This window comes from Oncorhynchus clarkii, chromosome 8 (genome assembly GCF_045791955.1).
Source record: "Oncorhynchus clarkii lewisi isolate Uvic-CL-2024 chromosome 8, UVic_Ocla_1.0, whole genome shotgun sequence".
Lineage (NCBI taxonomy): Eukaryota > Metazoa > Chordata > Actinopteri > Salmoniformes > Salmonidae > Oncorhynchus > Oncorhynchus clarkii.
This window is the reverse complement of record NC_092154.1, coordinates 17200629-17223161: the sequence shown is the minus strand read 5'-3', so window position 1 is coordinate 17223161 and position 22533 is coordinate 17200629. Positions and strand designations below refer to the sequence as shown.

Sequence of the window (22533 nt, the reverse complement as noted above, 5' to 3'; positions counted from 1 at the left end):
TCTTTAGATGTCCTGTAGGTAATGTCTGGCACTTTAACGGGGAGCGCTGCACTGAGCTGGTGGCCGTGCCAGTAGACCCCCTCCTTTTCATAAGCTGCTTTGTGGGCTTCCTGTCCTTTGTTTATGCCGTGATAGCTCTCATGATATTCATGTACACACAATGTAGACGGACCAGAGAGACAGTGACTTTGGCGTAAGCAAAAGTCTTTTCTTCACTGTGTTGATTTGTACGGTACATGTATTTAGCTGTACTATATGTATTCTTCTTTCAACACTTACTATATACATTCTAGTAAGAGATAACGTCCCCATTTTGCTTTTAGAGCTGAGAGCTGCACTGGTACTGTATAATTAATACTAGTGGACTTGAGGTTTTCGGAACAGAATGACTTTCTCTCGATGTTATAAGCTCCCAGCTTGCAGTCACAGACTTTCAAACAGTGTTGTGCTGACTCTCTGGAACCTAGAGAGAAAATGTCTCCATAATGTCATTTTTCGCTTAACATAATTTTGATTATACCCAATTTAACATACTCCTCTCAGCTACAGAGGTAAAAGGGACATCTTTAGAAATCATCACCACTTAAATCTTGGTTCTTATTAAAAAAAACATCTTCAAAGGTAATCATTATGCCTTTTATATGCGTAAAGATGCATTTCTGTATGGGCCAACTAAATATGTTTCGCTTCAGTAAAGACCATATGACAAGAATCTGAAACTTCCAAATCACTAACTTCACTAACTATACATACACTATGCACATACTATACTAACTACACTAACACTTAACTAATCCCACTACAGCAGTGGTATTCATAGTCGGGGTCGCGGAGGAGCTGCATTGGGGTCGTCAAAATTACTATACATATATTTTTAGGAACAAAAATTAAGAGAACAGATTATTGTATTAAAAAAAGAGATAAATATTGAGTAAAAAAAAGTAGTCATTTTGATAGATGAAAATGCAATGAATTGAAGGTTATTTGTTATTTAAGGTTGTGTCATTAGATTTTGGGTTGGGCGGGGTCGCGAGAAATTCTTGGGGAAAAAAACGGGGTCCCCGCTGAAAATATTTGAATACCACTGCCCTCCAGTATATGTAAATACTCCAACAAAGTGTTCAAGCAAAGGTTAAAGTGTCAGTGGCTTTAAGTCCCTCTCTGATCCGGTTAGTTCCATGTGTAATTATGCGAGCATTGGGGGGCTTCACCCCACCAGGAACCAGTCAACACACCCACACAGACCTGGATTTGCCATCTCCTATTAACACAGTGTGCGCATCCCAAATGGCATCCTATTCCCTATGTAGTGCATTATAATTGACCAGGGCCCGTAGGGCAGGGACAAAATAGTGCCCTGCTGTGTATATAGGGAATAGGGTGCCATTTGGGACACAAACAGACCCTAACACAGTAATCCAGCCCCTAGATCAGACAGCATCACAAACAATCAGAAATAACAACCGTCTATGAAAATCTAAAGGTTAATACATTATCTAGCTTTCTCAGTCTATGAAAACTCAAAGGTTAATACCATACAGGGTGCTGCTGACATTATCTAGCTTTCAGTAATCTTTTTGTAAATAGTTTAAGATTTCTCAGGTCAATTTTTGTCTCATGGAAATCTATTCCAGTAAACAATGTAGGTCTACAATCGCGTAAGATTCTAAAATAGTTAAAATATCCGACTATTAGATAGTTAATGTCAGTCCATTGGTCTGTGAGCAAAGTGGAGGAACAGTAGTTTTGGAGAATGCATCTGCACCATAGTGAACTCAGTGTCCTTCCATTGTGACAATCTCACAGGTCTATACAGTGACCTAACGACTGTCTTCTTTACAGAAAAACCTCTTGTCGTGCCTCACCCCATGTGATTTTTGCCCCTTGGGATAATATATAGTTGCAATTGTTTTCTTGTTCGCTCATTTGTTTGTTATTTTTGTCTCAATAACCTTTTTCATGTTTTTTTGTTGGTAGATACCCAGACAAGTATACAAGTCTTCCCGGCATGACAAGTTAATAAAACAGAGGGTTGAATGACATCAACACTATGTACTGGGGTAAGGACTTGTTTAATTATTTGCTTTTTAAAATCTTTATTTGACCTTCATTTCGGACCCTGTCATGCCACATTATCAAAACAAGTAAGCAAATCAAACCATGACATCATATAATTATCATTCAAATAAATTGGTCCATGATCTTTCCACTAGTTTACGGGTGGCACTCAAATTGGTTTAGTCGAGTGTATTTCCACAAGACTGTAAGCCACAGACCGACACACCTCACACAGACAAACCAAAGCTCCCAAAGGGAACGCTTAGTCCATGTTATTCACCTCTTAATGGAGGAGAGACGAATTGGCAAGCCTGTGGTTGCTTTCCAAATGCAGGCTTTGAAATTAGTCTAGCCTTCTTTGACCCTCTTTCCAGGTCAGTTGTTGAGGAACTGGGTCAAATGTAATTAATTAAAGGTTCAATTTAAACAAACAGAATCTAACATGGCTGACTTTCATTCCAAAGATCATAAAATATAAAGTATCAGACTTGGGTTTCTACACTATGCCAGTTTAATGAATGCTTGACAAAGTGGAACTACCTTAGCCTGCATACACTGTACACTCCCTTTGGCAAATACGAACAAAGGGAACACTGGCATCTGTGTTTCTTCTCTGTTTTAGACATGGCGACTGCAGAAGACAGCGTTTGGATCACTGCAGAAGACAGCGTTTGGATCACTGCAGAAGACAGCGTTTGGATCACTGTAGAAGACAGTGTTTGGATCACTGCAGAAGCAACACAGTACCGTTTATAAAGGATATTTAATAGCTGATGCAGTTAACAGACTGTTGTGACTGCAGAAAGACACTGATCTGCGGTCTTCTGATTGACAGGCAGACACAACCCCTTCATCTCAGCTTTCCAAAGCCTGTGTTTCACCTGAAAGGATACACCCCAAACTGTGGGCGACAAACAGATGTGATCATTTCGCTGCATTTATCAAGTTGCAAAGGCACCCCAGGACAGCAAACTGCTTTTATACATAATGTGCTGACAATGTAGTAGCACTTTAAAACAAAATTTGTTTTAAATGCCAGAAGAAAAGTGATGTTTTCCTCATGAGGTATGTATGTTGCAATGGAGTATAGTTAATATCACATACTGTACACCTGTATCATATTGTCTGTCTCTGTATTGGTGTAATATTGATAATTGTATAAAGTCCATCTCTGTTTCCTCACTGTCTTCAATAGGGCTTTTTTAACCGTGTGTATTTTTGCTGCTGTACCATTACCATGTTGAGGAATAGAGTGATGTCAAACACGAGGGCCAAAAGCAGTTGAGTGAAGCATGAAATGTGTTTATTTCAGTTAGAGATCAGCATTGGAAAAGGCAGTATCTGAGGAATGATTGCTATGCGTGTTGTGAGATACAGAGCATATGGAAGCCAGTCAGTCATTTGTTGTACATTACAAGCGATATTCAAGGAGACCCCACACTACAGTAGTAAACTCTGCTATTTGTCAGAAATACATACTTCGGGCTAAACTGAAGACATGTTTTAGACACGAGCATGAGTGGATAGATTTCAAACAACCACGACGTCGCCTTTCGCTTGTGCAGAGCATCCAAGGGAATGAGAAGAAACTCAAGACTAACAGCCTTACCTGAAGAGAGTAGTTCTAGTCTCACAAGATTGTCATGTACTGTGTGTTTGAGACAGTCTGTCCTCCTTGTAGTGTTGCGTGTGTAAATTATTGCTTCATCATTTGTTTATTTTAAGAAACATGAGTCATGTGACCAAACCCTTTATAGCAGGGGTGTTAAACTCATTCCATGGAGGGCTGAGTGTCTGCAGGTTTTTGTTTTTTCCTTTCAATTAAGACCTACAGTAGACAACTAGGTGAAGGGAGGTCCTTACTAATTAGTGACCTTAATTCATTAATCAAATACGAGGGTGGAGCAAAAACCCGCAGACACATGGCCCTCTGTTGAATGAGTTTGACACATGCTTTAGAGTATCTTAGAGTAGAAATATTTATTTAGAAAATAAATGTGTACATTCCTGTGTAGAAACATTAGACTCTCTATCATACACGTCGAACATTCTGTATGTATGTGTCTATTGGAATATCTAGCAGAGAGAAGAATAGCTGACTATATTGTATATGAGCTTGAATGAAGTTGGGGTCAAGAAGACATCAACACGATTTCACTATTCAGTTTTTGTCCCATACACACATTTGGTCCACCATCGTAGAGTATCTCAAGATTTGTATTATTCACTTCTCATAATTAAGTTTGATTCATTCATTATTTTTCTTTTTGTTTCAATATTTGGAATAGGCATTGTTTCATGTGGAGAACATGAAACAATTTCAACCATGTGGCTTTAGTAATGAATGGTTGGGGAATGTGAAAAGGAAATATTTCTTTACCTTTCATTAGCAAACCTAAATCACACATATGAAGAATAAAACAAACCGCTCCTAACCAAACAGTAAGGACTGAAGGAACAAATCAACAAACCCATATTACATTCAGTCTGAAAGCCAGAGGTAAAAACGTATTACAGTATTATCAAATATTATAATTAGAAATGAATGTGAATTTATGTGCAGTTACTAAAAAATATCCTTAGAGAAGAACCGCTCAAGTATAACTGCCTCACATGAGAAAACAGAGTTGCAACCTAGCCCATTTCTACCCCAACCTAGCCCATTTCTACCCCTCTCTTGTGCAAGTATTGTCCTATAATTACTACATGAAAATAAACAGCAAGTATCGGTTTGAGTGAAATGATCAACAAGCTGTTAAGACTGCAGAGACAAAATGTTGACTTCATTTTAAATCACAAAGACATAATATTAAACATCAACAATTTAATACTCAAAACTTATTTGGAGGCAGCTTTGAAACACTTCCTACTTTCAGCAAATTACCCTGTTAAAGTAGTTTTAATAAGGCCTCGTAGTTAAAGTAGTTTTAATAAGGCCTTGTAGTTAAAGTAGTTTTAATAAGGCCTCGTAGTTAAAGTAGTTTTAATAAGGCCTCGTAGTTAAAGTAGTTTTAATAAGGCCTCGTAGTTAAAGTAGCAGGAATATTAAAAGGAAAACATCCATATTTGCTCGAGAAACAAAACTAGATGTAATAATTAGTCACTGTCCGATTCCTCTACATAGGTTCACTGCAAATTCCCCCGTACCCACCAAGAAATAATACATCAAGACAATTGAAAGCAGCCAAGACCAACAACATGAACAAAAGAAAAAAGACAATTAAGAAAAAGTGGTTAATTTATGACTTGCCCCCAGTCAAAACATGGTACAGTAGGCTTGAATACCCACTGTGTTAGGTACAGTAGGCTTGAATACCCACTGTGTTAGGTACAGTAGCTTAGTGCATTCTTCCCTTTGCTGTAGTGAGAGAAAGGCCCGTGGTTTAAGACAGGGGGCTTTAGCTCCAGGGTGAAGTTTCCCAGAGTACAGATTTAGGATCAGCTTCCCGTCCCCCAATCCTAACCTTAACCTTTAGGTGGGGAAAATGCTAAACTGACCCACGATCAGCGACTAGGGGCAAATTCACCCAACACCCTTTACTTGAGAAGGGTCTTCAGCATGGCTGTGGCGTAGGTGGGGCGGGCCTGTTTTTTCTCAATGGCTCTCCGGAGGTACTGGATGCCCCCGCAGCGCTCCCAGATCTCCTCAAACTGCCGGGGCAGGATCTCAGCTCCCCTCTTCCTTGTCAAGCCTGTCTCCTCCAGGCTCAGCTCACACATCTCCATGTCATCTTTCCCTAGAGACACAGACCGCAAAAAAATAGAGCATCGTGCCTGTGAGGCAGTAAGACTATAAATCGTACAGATAAATGAGCGTGCACACGCACACACGAGAGAGAGAAGATCGCCTATACTATGAGTTCTGTTTCACTGACTGACCTGCCACCAGCAGGATGGGCTGCTTGTCCGGGTGCAGCTCCATCTGCCTTGCGATCCAGGGCCCATCAAAGTGCGCGTACCACCAGCCCTTCTTTTTGTTCTGTGGGTCCTTGTACTGGTCCCCGGGCCGGATGAAGGGAATGCGGAAGTAGCGCTGCTGCCTGTTCATGGCCACCTCATGTTGCCTGGCTGGGATGGGCGGGGCTGAGTTCGCCTGGGCTGTTGGGGGAGGGGCTAGTTAGACTAATGACGCTTGTTGATTGGAATGGGAAGGAACAATAGCCTAACCAATAGGGGTGGGGTAGAAACAGGAACCAATATGAATGGTAACAGAAACCAATAGACTGGGAAGTAACAGGAACCAATAGGGATGCAGGGAGTGTGATGTTGCTCGAGCTAGGGAGGAGGGGTCAGCACTAGCAGTAGATCACAGAGCTACTGATCAAAGGGGGAGTAAATCAGAGCGACAAGCAGCATGTCAGGTGTTTGTTAAAGAGTTTGAATGCTCATATCAAAACATAAAGAGCATAGATTTGAATATTCTCTACAAAGTGGAGCGTAAATAAATGAGGGATAGTGATTGAAGGGGGTGGATGGGTGGGAGGCTCTATGGATAAAAGGACCAGAGAAAGACAGTGGTAGAGTAGCCCGCAACATATCCCAGATCCACTGTCACCAAACGAAATGGATCTCTCACTCCAACTTAGTAAAAGTAGAAGTACAACATTTTGTGACTGACTGTGAAGACGCTAACACGTCAGCACCCCAACCCCATGTAGGTATTATATTACCTAGAGACAAGGAACAGCAATGGCCGCCCACCCATTCCCAACACCTTTCAGAGTCCCTCCCTCGTTTTTGTTCAGAGAGAAAGCTGAAACCGAGAGTGACCGATATAATTTCTTTGTGGCATTTGTTCCAGTGACATACTTTATATACACTGCTCAAAAAAATAAAGGGAACACTAAAATAACACATCCTAGATCTGAATGAATGAAATATTATTATTAAATACTTTTTTCTTTACATAGTTGAATGTGCTGACAACAAAATCACACAAAAATTATCAATGGAAATCAAATTTATCAACCCATGGAGGTCTGGATTTGGAGTCACACTCAAAATGAAAGTGGAAAACCACACTACAGGCTGATCCAACTTTGATGTAATGTCCTTAAAACAAGTCAAAATGAGGCTCAGTAGTGTGTGTGGCCTCCACGTGCCTGTATGACCTCCCTACAACGCCTGGGTATGCTCCTGATGAGGTGGCGGATGGTCTCCTGAGGGATCTCCTCCCAGACCTGGACTAAAGCATCTGGCAACTCCTGGACAGTCTGTGGTGCAACGTGCCGTTGGTGGATGGAGCGAGACATGATGTCCCAGATGTGCTCAATTGGATTCAGGTCTGGGGAACGGGCGGGCCAGTCCATAGCATCAATGCCTTCCTCTTGCAGGAACTGCTGACACACTCCAGCCACATGAGGTCTAGCATTGTCTTGTATTAGGAGGAACCCAGGGCCAACCACACCAGCATATGGTCTCACAAGGGGTCTGAGGATCTCATCTTGGTACCTAATGGCAGTCAGGCTACCTCTGGCGAGCACATGGAGGAATGTGAAAAGAAAGAAATGCCACCCCACACCATGACTGACCCACCACCAAACCGGTCACGCTGGAGGATGTTGCAGGCAGCAGAACGTTCTCCAGACTGTCACAAGTGCTCACTGTGAACCTGCTTTCATCTGTGAAGAGCACAGGGCGCCAGTGGCGAATTTGCCAATCTTGGTGTTCTCTGGCAAATGCCAAACGTCCTGCACGGTGTTGGGCTGTAAGCACAACCCCCACCTGTGGACGTCGGGCCCTCATACCACCCTCATGGAGTCTGTTTCTGACCGTTTGAGCAGACACATGCACATTTGTGGCCTGCTGGAGGTCATTTTGCAGGGCTCTGGCAGTGCTCCTCCTTGCACAAAGGCGGAGGTAGCGGTCCTGCTGCTGGGTTGTTGCCCTCCTCCACGTCTCCTGATGTACTGGCCTGTCTCCTGGTAGCGCCTCCATGCTCTGGACACTACGCTGACAGACACAGCAAACCTTCTTGCCACAGCTCGCATTGATGTGCCATCCTGGATGAGCTGCACTACCTGAGCCACTTGTGTGGGTTGTAGACTCCGTCTCATGCTACCACCAGAGTGAAAGCACCGCCAGCATTCAAAAGTGACCAAAACATCAGCCAGGAAGCATAGGAACTGAGAAGTGGTCTGTGGTCCCCACCTGCAGAACCACTCCTTTATTGGGGATGTCTTGCTAAATGCCTATAATTTCCACCTGTTTGGGGTCACTTAGAAATTTCCTTGTTTCTGAAACAAAAGCAATTTTTTTGTCCATTAAAATAACATCAAATTGATCAGAAATACAGTGTAGACATTGTTAATGTTGTAAATGACTATTGTAGCTGGAAATGGCAAATTTTTATGGAATATCTACATAGGCGTACAGAGGCCCATTTTCAACTATGTTAGCACAGCTGAAAACTATTGTGCTGATTAAAGAAGTGTTAAGGGAATTTTTATCAATGATGACTAATTATGTATACGTTTCAATCAGGACTGACTAGTCCAAATGCTATTATGTACTGTATATGTATGAATTTTCTCTCTTGCTCCCATTCCCAATTGTATATAATATAGTCAGGAGTTTAGAACAATGCCTTGGTACAAATGAATGAACTATCTCCAGACTGTCTAGAATGCTATCTACACTGACTGACCTTGGCTTCAGGCGAGGAGGGAAGGCTCGAGAACTATAGGGCCTCTCTACCAGTGTCAAGAAGAGATAGAACATTTAGAAAACGCTGACGTCATTTTCAGTTTATAACCTGTGGCAAAATGTGTATGAAGCAGTACTCTCTTGAAATAAACGCTGTTACATGACTTTTAAGACCGGGGCTCTGTCCATTCTTATAAAATTATAGGGTCTTACAAATCCTTCGAATGCATTGACAGAGTGTTTAATTTTGATTGGGAATTAAAACAGAGGAATTTAGAATTCCTTCAACAAGAAGCAATAAAACTGACCTTTAGTCTAGGTGTGTATCTGGAGCATAAGCATTTGTGGGTTCGATAACAGGCTCAAAATGTTCACAAACTTTCTTCTGAAACTCGTTAGTCTTATTCTTGTTCGGAGAAATGAAGGCTACTCCATGCGAGAAATTGCCAAGAAACTGAAGATCTCGTACAACGCTGTGTACTACTCCGTTCACAGAATAGCACAAACAGTCTCTAACCAGAATAGAAAGAGGAGTGGGAGGCCCCGGTGCACAACTGAGTAAGAGGACAAGTACATTAGAGTGTCAAGTTTGAGAAACAGATGCCTCGCAAGTCCTCAACTGGCAGCTTCATTAAATAGTATACGCAAAACACCAATCTCAACGTCAACAGTGAAGAGGCGACTCCGGGGTGCTGGCCTTGTAGGCAGAGTTCCTCTGTCCAGTGTCTATGTTCTTTTGCCCATCTTAATCTTTTATTTTTATTGGCCAGTCTGAGATATGGCTTTTTCTTTGCAACTCTGCCTAGAAGGCCAGCATCCCGGGGTCGCCTCAGCAGGTTGACGTGTTATGCTGTCACACTCCCATAAACACGATGAGACGGAGACCCGCAGTGTCTCAAATGGCACCCTATTCTCTATGGGCCCCGGTCAAAAGTAGTGCACTATCTAACATACTGACTAGACCGGGCGCATCATAAGCATGTGGATTTTGTCCACCCACACCAGATGCGATCAGGACACACAGGTTGAAATATCAAAACGAACTCTGAACTATATTAATTTGGGGACAGACGAAAAGCATGAAACATTTATGACCATTTTGCTTACTAGCTTGCTGTTGCTAGCCAATTCATCCTGGGATATAAACATTGGGTTGTTATTATTACCAGAAACGCGCAAGGTCCTCTACTCTGACAATTAATCCACAGACAAAAGGGTAAACAGGCCTCCCGAGTGGCACAGTGGTCTAAGGCGCACAATTGGCCCAGCTTCATTCGGGTTAGGGGAGGTTCTTGTCCCGTCGCGCACTAGCGACTCCTGTGTCGGGCCAAGCGCAATGCAAGCTGACACGATCCCCAGGTGAACAGTGTTTCCTCCGACACATTGATGTTGCTGGCTTCCGGGTCAAGCGGGCGTTGTGTCAAGAAGCAGTGCGCCTTCGACCTTCGCCTCTACCGAGTCCGTACGGGATTTGCAGCAATGGGACAAGACTGTAACTACCAATTGGGGAGAAAAAGGGGTAAAGAAGAAAAAAAAGAGGAGTAAACAGAGTTTGTTTCTAGTAATCTCTCCTCCTTCAGGCTTCTTCTTTGGACTTTATATGGAGGTTGGCAACCAACTTTAAGGTGCATTACCACCACCAACTGGACTGGAGTGTGGACCTTAGTTAATCTTTCAATCACCCACGTTGGGTATATGCTCCTAAAAACCAATGAGGAAATGGCACGTGGGTATATTCTCCTAAAAACCAATGAGGAAATGGCACGTGGGTATATTCTCCTAAAAACCAATGAGGAGATGGGAGAGGGGAACTTGCAACGCTTCAAGTGTCACAAATAGAACCAAGTTCTATTTTAGCGCCTGGCTACAGAGACGCTCGCTGACGCGCGCGAGAAGTGTGGATGCAATGAGTGAATAACACGCATGTGTACATTTATTTTACAACGCAAGCAGTGTGGTCAGCATGTGAGGAATAAGGTGTCATTTGGGACGCGCCCACACATCCATCCCAAACACAATTTAGCCTGATTGGGAGCTAAAAGTGCTTAGGCATTGTCAGCGTAGCCACATCACATTTGCATCAGCATCAATAACATCAGCCATTTAGGCACTTTGAAATCTCTTTGTACACATCCTCAATCAGCTTACGTTAGACGTTTGACTACACTGTGTCTCGTACAATATCCTACACCTTAATAATCTTCGAAGAATGCCAGGTGTACTTAGTTGACACTCCCTTAATAATCTTCAAGGTGCACTTACTGTAGTTGACACCCCCTTAATAATCTTCAAGGTGCACTTACTGTAGTTGACACCCCCTTAATAATCTTCAAGGTGCACTTACTGTAGTTGACACCCCCTTAATAATCTTCAAGGTGCACTTACTGTAGTTGACACCCTCTTAATAATCTTCAAGGTGCACTTACTGTAATTGACACCCCCTTAATAATCTTCAAGGTGCACTTACTGTAGTTGACACTCCCTTAATAATCTTCAAGGTGCACTTACTGTAGTTGACACCCCCTTAATAATCTTCAAGGTGCACTTACTGTAGTTGACACCCCCCTTAATAATCTTCAAGGTGCACTTACTGTAGTTGACACCCTCTTAATAATCTTCAAGGTGCACTTACTGTAGTTGACACCCCCTTAATAATCTTCAAGGTGCACTTACTGTAGTTGACACCCTCTTAATAATCTTCAAGGTGCACTTACTGTAATTGACACCCCCTTAATAATCTTCAAGGTGCACTTACTGTAGTTGACACCCCCTTAATAATCTTCAAGGTGCACTTACTGTAGTTGACACCCACTTAATAATCTTCAAGGTGCACTTACTGTAGTTGACACCCCCTTAATAATCTTCAAGGTGCACTTACTGTAGTTGACACTCCCTTAATAATCTTCAAGGTGCACTTACTGTAGTTGACACCCCTTTAATAATCTTCAAGGTGCACTTACTGTAGTTGACACCCCCCTTAATAATCTTCAAGGTGCATTTACTGTAGTTGACACTCCCTTAATAATCTTCAAGGTGCACTTACTGTAGTTGACACCCCCTTAATAATCTTCAAGGTGCACTTACTGTAGTTGACACCCCCTTTAATAATCTTCAAGGTGCACTTACTGTAGTTGACACCCCCCTTAATAATCTTCAAGGTGCACTTACTGTAATTGACACCCCCTTAATAATCTTCAAGGTGCACTTACTGTAGTTGACACCCCCCTTAATAATCTTCAAGGTGCACTTACTGTAGTTGACACCCCCCTTAATAATCTTCAAGGTGCACTTACTGTAATTGACACCCCCCTTAATAATCTTCAAAGAATGGCAGGTGCACTTAGTTGACAACCTCTTAATAACCTTATTCTGTCCCAGGAATAAAATAACATGCAATCTAAAGACGATTCCTTTTTTTTAGAAAGAAACCAGTTGCTCTATGATTCCTTACGCCATCACCAAGTTTGCATCCCAAATGGCACCCTATTTCCTATATAGTGCACTACTGTTGACCAGAGCCTTATGGGTCTTTGACCAGAGCCTTATGGGTCCTGGTAAAAAGTAGTGCACTACAAGGAAATAGGGATGCATCCCAAAACAGAAAGTAAACCCCTTCCACACACCCTCCGTTTCCCCATGGTTAATAGATGGGTTAGGGGCTGAGGTTAGTGATGCTGCTACATTGTGGAGAACCACTTACGTGCTTGTCTCACACGAGGTGCGAGATCTGAAAGTAAACATGCCAGGTTACACTTACAAACATCACATGCAGTATGACACAGGTATGAAACAAACAACATGCAAGACAAGATCATGGAATGACAAATGGATTTCCTATGAATACATTTTTGAGCCTATCACAACATCATAGATGTTAGGGGAAGAAGAAACCATTATATATAATGACAGAGTCATTACCACATCTTTACATGTGTTTACGGTAGCCAGGACTGGCCTAAATGGATGACACCATAGGCATGGAAGAACGGGGAGGGTCATTCCACTGTATATGGTCATTCACAAGCAAAATCATTAGATTGTAGGCTATATTATGCTAGGACCCTGAAAATATGAGCTCTCCTCAGCCTCTGGCTTGTTATTGTGTCAGAGAGCAGGTAGAGGTATAGCTGGTACTGTGCTGTGTATGCCCACTAAGTGAGAGGTGGGGGCTGGGCATAGCTACAGACCCTATAATTATACATGATGATTCTGTTTGTAATTCTATGGGGTCTGTGTATGTGGTCCAATCAGTAGTCTAACAGACTAAAATAAAGTGTGTCTGCACTCTGTCACACGGGGGGGAAAATAGCTCTTTGTCGTCATGGTGACTGCTCATGGAAATGAAGCAGAACCAGGAGCAAGACAGCACAGGTTTCTATGGAGAACAATGGTCAGGCTGGAGGAAGAGAGCAGCCACCACCAGGATGTGTCCCAAATGGCACCCTATTCACTAGTATCAGTACTATATTAGAATACTCAATAGGGGGCTAAAGCTAAAGCTAACCGAGACAGTCTCTTTGGGTCTGCCTCCTCTAGGGTATTGGGAGCAGAATAAAAATGGATGTTATTCGAATCAAGCCTATCAAATAATTGAAAAAGACACCTACAGTAATGTTGTACTGTATAACACTGTCTGAAATATCTCCTGTGGGTTGGGGTCCCTTACCATAGTCAGTGACTGATTTGGGGGCCCTCTGCTCTGTGACTCCGGGGTTGTTGCCACGCTTCTTGTTCTTTGACTTCCAGGCGTGGTAGACCTTCAGCCGGCGGTGGAACTCTTCTCGGCAGGCAGCCAGCAACTCAATGTCTGCAGGTTGAGAGAGAGAAAAAAAGAGAGAGAATGGGAGAGAGGGTAGAGAAAAATAAAAGGAAGAGAGAGAAGAAAGGGAGGGAGAAATATGAGAGCATAGCAGGTACTGAAGTATACCAGAACACTAGAACCCCCATGGTCAGAGCTACACACAGACAGACGGACGGAGGGACTGCCAACAGACGGATTGACTGCCAACAGACGGACGGACGGAGGGAGGAACTGCCAACAGACAGACGGACTGCCAACAGACGGACGGACGGAGGAACTGCCAACAGACGGACGGACTGCCAACAGACAGACGGACTGCCAACAGACGGGACTGCCAACAGACGGACGGACGGAGGGACTGCCAACAGACAGATGGACGGCGGGACTGCCAGCAGACGGACTGCCAACAGACAGACAGACAGAGGGACTGCGAACAGACGGACGGACTGCCAACAGAAAGACGGATGGCGGGACTGCCAACAGACGGATGGACGGCGGGACTGCCAACAGACGGATGGACGGCAGGACTGCCAACAGACAGATGGACGGCGGGACTGCCAACAGACGGACTGCCAACAGACAGACAGACGGAGGGACTGCGAACAGACGGACGGACTGCCAACAGAAGGACGGACAGCGGGACTGCCAACAGACGGATGGACGGCGGGACTGCCAACAGACGGACGGACTGCCAACAGACGGACGGCCAGCCAACAGACGGATGGACGGACAGCCAACAGACGGACGGACTGCCAACGGACGGACTTCCAACAGACGGACGGACGGACTGCCAACAGACGGACGGACTGCCAACAGACAGACGGACTGCCAAAAGACGGACGGACGGCGGGACTGCCAACAGACGGACGGACGGCGGGACTGCCAACAGACGGACGGACGGCGGAACTGCCAATAGACGGATGGACGGACGGACTGCCAACAGACAGACAGACGGACGGACTGCCAACAGACGGACGGACGGACTGCCAAAAGACGGACGGACGGCGGGACTGCCAACAGACGGACGGACGGCGGGACTGCCAACAGACGGATGGCCGGAGGGACTGCCAACAGACGGACGGACAGACTGCCAACAGACAGACAGACGGACGGACTGCCAACAGACAGACAGACGGACGGACGGACTGCCAAAAGACGGACGGACTGCCAACAGACGGGTGGACGGCGGGACTGCCAACAGACGGATGGACTGCCAACAGACGGACGGACTGCCAACAGACGGACGGCCAACGAATGGACAGACTGCCAACAGATGGAGGGACTGCCAACAGACGGACGGACGGACTGCCAACAGACGGACGAACGGCGGGACTGCCAACAGACAGATGGACGGCGGGACTGCCAACAGACGGACTGCCAACAGACAGACAGACAGAGGGACTGCGAACAGACGGACGGACTGCCAACAGAAGGACGGACGGCGGGACTGCCAACAGACGGATGGACGGCGGGACTGGCAACAGACGGACGGACTGCCAACAGACGGACGGACGGAGGGACTGCCAACAGACGGACTGCCAACAGACAGACAGACAGAGGGACTGCGAACAGACGGAGGGACTGCCAACAGACGGAGGGACTGCCAACAGACGGACGGACGGAGGGACTGCCAACAGACGGACGAATGGCGTGACTGCCAACAGACAGATGGACGGCGGGACTGCCAACAGATGGACTGCCAACAGACAGACAGGCAGAGGGACTGCGAACAGACGGACGGACTGCCAACAGAAGGACGGACGGCGGGACTGCCAACAGACGGATGGACGGCGGGACTGCCAACAGACGGATGGACGGCGGGACTGCCAACAGACGGATGGACGGCGGGACTGCCAACAGAAGGACGGATGGCGGGACTGCCAACAGACGGACGGACGGCGGGACTGCCAACAGACGGATGGACAGCGGGACTGCCAACAGACAGATGGACGGCGGGACTGTCAACAGACGGACTGCCAACAGACAGACAGACGGAGGGACTGCAAACAGATGGACGGACTGCCAACAGAAGGACAGACAGCGGGACTGCTAACAGACGGATGGACGGCGGGACTGCCAACAGACGGACGGACTGCCAACAGACGGACGGACAGCCAACAGACGGACGGACTGCCAACGGACGGACGGACTGCCAACAGACAGACGGACTGCCAACAGACAGACAGACGGGCTGCCAGCAGACAGACAGACGGACTGCCAGCAGACAGACAGACGGACTGCCAGCAGACAGACAGACGGACTGCCAACAGACAGACAGACGGACTGCCAACAGACAGACAGACGGACTGCCAACAGACGGATTGACGGAGGGACTGCCAACAGACGGATGGACGGAGGGACTGCCAACAGACGGATGGACGGAGGGACTGCCAACAGACGGACGGACGGAGGGATTGCCAACGGACGGACTGCCAACAGACGGACGGACTGCCAACAAACAGACGGACTGCCAACAGACAGACAGACGGACTGCCAACAGACAGACAGACGGACTGCCAACAGACAGACATACGGACTGCCAGCAGACAGACAGACGGACTGCCAGCAGACAGACAGACGGACTGCCAGCAGACAGACAGACGGACTGCCAGCAGACAGACAGACGGACTGCCAACAGACAGACAGACGGACTGCCAACAGACAGACAGACGGACTGCCAACAGACAGACAGACGGGCTGCCAGCAGACAGACAGACGGACTGCCAGCAGACAGACAGACGGACTGCCAGCAGACAGACAGACGGACTGCCAACAGACAGACAGACGGACTGCCAACAGACAGACAGACGGACTGCCAACAGACGGATTGACGGAGGGACTGCCAACAGACGGACAGAGGGAGGAACTGCCAACAGACGGTCAGACAGACTGCCAACAGACAGACGGTCGGACTGCCAACAGACAGACGGTCGGACGGACTGCCAACAGACAGACGGTCGGACTGCCAACAGACAGACGGTCGGACTGCCAACAGACAGACGGTCGGACTGCCAACAGACAGACGGTCGGACGGACTGCCAACAGACGGACGGACTGCCAACAGACGGACGGACTGCCAACAGACGGACGGACTGCCAACAGACGGACGGACTGCCAACAGACAGACGGACTGCCAACAGACAGATGGAGTGCCAACAGACAGACGGAGTGCAAACAGACAGACGGACTGCCAACAGACAGACAGACAGACGGACTTCCAACAGACAGTCTGACTGCCAACAGACAGACTGACTGCCAACAGACAGACAGACTGCCAACAGACGGAGGGACTGCCAACAGACGGACGGACGGAGGGACTGCCAACAGACGGACGAATGGCGTGACTGCCAACAGATGGACTGCCAACAGACAGACAGGCAGAGTCCCTGCGAACAGACGGACGGACTGCCAACAGAAGGACGGACGGCGGGACTGCCAACAGACGGATGGACGGCGGGACTGCCAACAGACGGATGGACGGCGGGACTGCCAACAGACGGATGGACGGCGGGACTGCCAACAGAAGGACGGATGGCGGGACTGCCAACAGACGGACGGACGGCGGGACTGCCAACAGACGGATGGACAGCGGGACTGCCAACAGACAGATGGACGGCGGGACTGTCAACAGACGGACTGCCAACAGACAGACAGACGGAGGGACTGCAAACAGATGGACGGACTGCCAACAGAAGGACAGACAGCGGGACTGCCAACAGACGGATGGACGGCGGGACTGCCAACAGACGGACGGACTGCCAACAGACGGACGGACAGCCAACAGACGGACGGACTGCCAACGGACGGACGGACTGCCAACAGACAGACGGACTGCCAAAAGACGGACGGACGGCGGGACTGCCAACAGACGGACGGACGGCGGGACTGCCAACAGACGGACGGCGGGACTGCCAACAGACAGACGGACGGCGGGACTGCCAACAGACGGACGGACGGCGGGACTGCCAACAGACGGATGGACGGAGGGACTGCCAACAGACGGACGGACGGAGGGATTGCCAACGGACGGACTGCCAACAGACGGACGGACTGCCAACAAACAGACGGACTGCCAACAGACAGACAGACGGACTGCCAACAGACAGACAGACGGACTGCCAACAGACAGACATACGGACTGCCAGCAGACAGACAGACGGACTGCCAGCAGACAGACAGAAGGACTGCCAGCAGACAGACAGACGGACTGCCAGCAGACAGACAGACGGACTGCCAGCAGACAGACAGACGGACTGCCAACAGACAGACAGACGGACTGCCAACAGACAGACAGACGGACTGCCAACAGACAGACAGACGGGCTGCCAGCAGACAGACAGACGGACTGCCAGCAGACAGACAGACGGACTGCCAGCAGACAGACAGACGGACTGCCAACAGACAGACAGACGGACTGCCAACAGACAGACAGACGGACTGCCAACAGACGGATTGACGGAGGGACTGCCAACAGACGGATGGACGGAGGGACTGCCAACAGACGGATGGACGGAGGGACTGCCAACAGACGGACGGGCGGAGGGATTGCCAACGGACGGACTGCCAACAGACGGACGGACTGCCAACAAACAGACGGACTGCCAACAGACAGACAGACGGACTGCCAACAGACAGACAGACGGACTGCCAACAGACAGACATACGGACTGCCAGCAGACAGACAGACGGACTGCCAGCAGACAGACAGAAGGACTGCCAGCAGACAGACAGACGGACTGCCAGCAGACAGACAGACGGACTGCCAGCAGACAGACAGACGGACTGCCAACAGACAGACAGACGGACTGCCAACAGACAGACAGACGGACTGCCAACAGACAGACAGACGGGCTGCCAGCAGACAGACAGACGGACTGCCAGCAGACAGACAGACGGACTGCCAGCAGACAGACAGACGGACTGCCAACAGACAGACAGACGGACTGCCAACAGACAGACAGACGGACTGCCAACAGACGGATTGACGGAGGGACTGCCAACAGACGGACAGAGGGAGGAACTGCCAACAGACGGTCAGACAGACTGCCAACAGACAGACGGTCGGACTGCCAACAGACAGACGGTCGGACGGACTGCCAACAGACAGACGGTCGGACTGCCAACAGACAGACGGTCGGACTGCCAACAGACAGACGGTCGGACTGCCAACAGACAGACGGTCGGACGGACTGCCAACAGACGGACGGACTGCCAACAGACGGACGGACTGCCAACAGACGGACGGACTGCCAACAGACGGACGGACTGCCAACAGACAGACGGACTGCCAACAGACAGATGGAGTGCCAACAGACAGACGGAGTGCAAACAGACAGACGGACTGCCAACAGACAGACAGACAGACGGACTTCCAACAGACAGTCTGACTGCCAACAGACAGACTGACTGCCAACAGACAGACAGACTGCCAACAGACAGACTGACGGACTGCCAACAGCCAGACAGACGGACTGCCAACGGACGAACGGTCGGACTGCGAACAGACGGATTGACTACCAACAGACGGATGGACGGAGGAACTGCCAACAGACGGACGACCGGACTGCCAACAGACGGACGGCGGGACTTCCAACAGACGGATGGACGGCGGTACTGCCAACAGACGGACGGACTGCCAACAGACGGAGGGACTGCCAACAGACGGACGGACGGGGGGACTGCCTGCCAACAGACAGACGGTCGGACGGACTGCCAACAGACAGACGGTCGGACTGCCAACAGACAGACGGTCGGACGGACTGCCAACAGACAGACAGATAGAGGGACTGCCAAAAGACAGACAGACAGACAGACAGACTGCCAACAGACGGACGGACTGCCAACAGACAGACAGACAGACAGACAGACAGACTGCCAACAGACAGACGGTCGGACTGCCAACAGACAGACGGTCGGACGGACTGCCAACAGACAGACAGATAGAGGGACTGCCAAAAGACAGACAGACAGACAGACAGACAGACTGCCAACAGACAGACGGACTGCCAACAGACGTACGGACGGACTGCCAACAGACGTACGGACGGACTGCCAACAGACGTACGGACGGACTGCCAACAGACGTACGGACTGCCAACAGATGTATGGAGGGGTGGACTGCCAACAGACGGAAGGGCGGATTGCCAACAGACAGACGGATGGACGGACTGCCAACAGACAGACGGACGGACGGACTGCCAACAGACAGACGGACGGCCGGACAGACTGCCAACAGACAGACGGACGGCCGGACAGACTGCCAACAGACAGACGGACGGCCGGACAGACTGCCAACAGACAGACTGCCAACAGACAGACGGACGGACTGCCAACGAACAGAAGGACGGACTGCCAACAGACAGACGGACTGCCAACAGACAGACGGACGGACTGCCAACAGACAGACGGACGGACTGCCAACAGACAGACGGACGGACTGCCAACAGACGGACGGACGGACTGCCAACTGACAGACGGACGGACTGCCAACAGACAGACGGACGGACTACCAAAAGACAGACGGACGGACTGCCAAAAGACAGACGGACGGACTGCCAAAAGACAGACGGACGGATGGCCAACAGACAGACGGGCGGACAACAGACAGACGGAAGGGCGGACTGCCAACAGTAGACGGACGGACAGACTGCTAACAGACAGACGGATGGACGGACTGCCAACAGACAGATGGACGGACTGCCAACAGACAGGCGGGCGGACAACAGTCAGGCGGACGGACAACAGACAGGCGGACTGCCAACAGACAGACAGACGGACGGACTGCCAACAGACAGATGGACGGAGGACTACCAACAGAAAGAAGTCTGAGACATACTACTCAAAGATTTTCATTACTTTAATAACAATTTAAAAGTCATAAAAGAAGAAAGACGAGACAGCATTATGAGTTTCATTGTCAATCTATGTCTTCATGAAATTCTAAAACAATTGCTGCTAGGATTAAAATGCATTTAAGTTGTCAATCAGCATACTGGCTGAAGTCCCGGAGTGAAATATGGTGTGAAATTAGATGGTTAATACCTGCTAAGTGCCTTGCTAACGTTGAGTGCACAAATATGGCTTCCTATCCTCCAGATAAATGAGTCATTTCACTGTCAAAATGTCTTCCTGCAATGTGCATACTACTTAACATCAGCATGCCTGATTGTTTCGAAGGAAAACTGAGATGTTTTACTTTCAATACAGATGGGTCTGCAGCCCCAGATACCTATTGTTGGGCATATTTGACACATACGACACAGAGCTTGGGGAGCTGCCAATCAGTCTACGTCCCAAATGAAACCCTATTCCCTACATAGTGCACTACGTTTGAACACTGGTACCATACTGTTCTACCAAATGATAGAAGAATTTGATCAACATGTAAAACGAAGTGATCAAATAATAAGGTGGGTATTAATAAATAAACATAGAGCAAGTAAAAGCTGTAAAATCATAGCTCACTTTTAACCCTAAGCAAAACAGTCTCAGAGAACTGACAGTTCAATATTACATGAGGTTCGTTAAGAGCAATAGCATAGCAAAATGTCAGAGTCAAGTTTCTTAATGATTTTCAACCACATGTTTGGCATGGCTGACTTTCTTACCACAGGATGTGTTGATGGCGTCCCTCAGCTCGGCGTATTTCCACTTGCTGAGCTCGTACTTCTTGGTGCCAGCAGCAGCAGCTTTGGTAGCCTGAACCTGTGGGCCTCTGGCAACACAGACACATCCAGGACAGTGGGGTTACAACCAGCACAGTGGGGTTACAACCAGGAAAGTGGGGTTACAATCAGCACAGTGGGGTTACAACCAGCACAGTGGGGTTACAACCAGGACAGTGGGGTTACAACCAGCACAGTGGGGTTACAACCAAAACAAGAGCAGTATACAGTGGCGGCTCCGGGGTGAAGTTTTCCCTGGGTACAGATCTAGGTGGTCACTAGCTGGCACAGTCACAAAGCCGTTAAACCCAACCACACTGCACACCCTAATGCCTAACACTAACTTTAAGTTAGGATAACAAAAGTATGTTTTTTAGACAAAGACAATTTTGATTTTGCAGCTGGCCTATCTAGCAAAAACTACTCAGTTCTGCCTCCATGGCAAGATTCATGACAATAAACGTCAAACTGCAACTATTAGTGGGAAAAACGCTAAACTGACTTAAGATCACTGTCTAGGGGAAATTTCACCCTACTCCACAGTAGAGCAAAATTGACACGATCCACAAGGAAAGAGATTTCAAAGGTCATAATTTGGGAGCAGGCTGATAAGGGGGATAATGTGGAGTTGGTCAGCTGCACTGTACCAGAGAAATTCAACCCCACAGCAGTAACACAGCCTATTCAAAACCCAACTCCTATTTGGAGCTGGAACGGTGCATAGGAGCAGGTTTCTGTAGCGTGAGGCAGCTTGTTGGTCATGGAACTGGTCCAGTGCTGCATTATTTGGACCGGCCATTGTAAGGGAGGGTTTCCCAGACAAAGATTAAAGACTTCACCTCTCTCCAGGAAACTGGTCCTATGTGTACTTCTCTCCAGCTGTTTGTTGCTGGTCTGTTCTGCCGTCACCTCCTCCACAGTGCTGCTGACTGCTGACAGGGCTGATTAAGTCCTGGCTGGGATTTGCCACTTTTAGAACACTGACTCTCTGGATCTGAGGCTGGAGTTAGGGGGCGGACCCTGGGCCACCTGAGGCCATCCACGCCATAATCCTATTGACTGACTGAGCAATTGAGCCTCTCCACCCAGGGGAGCTGGCCTCGCACACTTGGAGCAGTTGGTGGCTATTCCAGGGACCCCTGAAGCACGCTGTTCCATTAACCTAGGGCTAGAGGGCCGGTCACCTTCTGCCACCACTTCCTGTGGCCGGTGGCCATGTGTCGCTATGAGGAGTAGAGGCAGGCGGCTTGAGCCAATTAGTACACAGACAAAGTGACAGTAGTGCCTACTGGGTGTGGCCTCCGGGTCAAACGTCACTCATTCAGTCATTCTGATGGCGCGAGGCTGGCCCCATGGCATCAGCTA

The 22533-nt window shown here is 48.3% G+C and overlaps 2 protein-coding genes across 5 annotated transcripts in view; one reads left to right on the top strand and one right to left on the bottom strand.

The window, feature by feature from the left end:
* LOC139415400 (interphotoreceptor matrix proteoglycan 1-like) overlaps positions 1-3222 on the top strand; it is a 37861-nt gene extending 34639 nt beyond the window's left edge. Inside the window, exons 16-18 of the mRNA XM_071163514.1 lie at positions 8-193; positions 1978-2060; positions 2681-3222. Coding sequence (XP_071019615.1) covers positions 8-193; positions 1978-2020 — 229 coding nt within the window. The 3' untranslated portion in view covers positions 2021-2060; positions 2681-3222. The remainder of the gene's footprint in view (positions 1-7; positions 194-1977; positions 2061-2680) is intronic.
* Positions 3223-3344: 122 nt separating this feature from the next.
* The window catches only part of LOC139415029 (unconventional myosin-VI-like), a 144093-nt gene continuing 124904 nt past the window's right edge, over positions 3345-22533 (bottom strand). For 2 of the 4 annotated variants that reach the window (XM_071162776.1, XM_071162778.1), the window contains 5 exons: positions 21112-21218; positions 13370-13510; positions 12404-12430; positions 5938-6156; positions 3345-5795 (listed from right to left, as the gene is read on the bottom strand). In XM_071162776.1, coding sequence (XP_071018877.1) covers positions 5596-5795; positions 5938-6156; positions 12404-12430; positions 13370-13510; positions 21112-21218 — 694 coding nt within the window. In that variant the 3' untranslated portion in view covers positions 3345-5595. The remainder of the gene's footprint in view (positions 5796-5937; positions 6157-12403; positions 12431-13369; positions 13511-21111; positions 21219-22533) is intronic. The other 2 variants (XM_071162777.1, XM_071162779.1) reach the window with 1 other exon arrangement.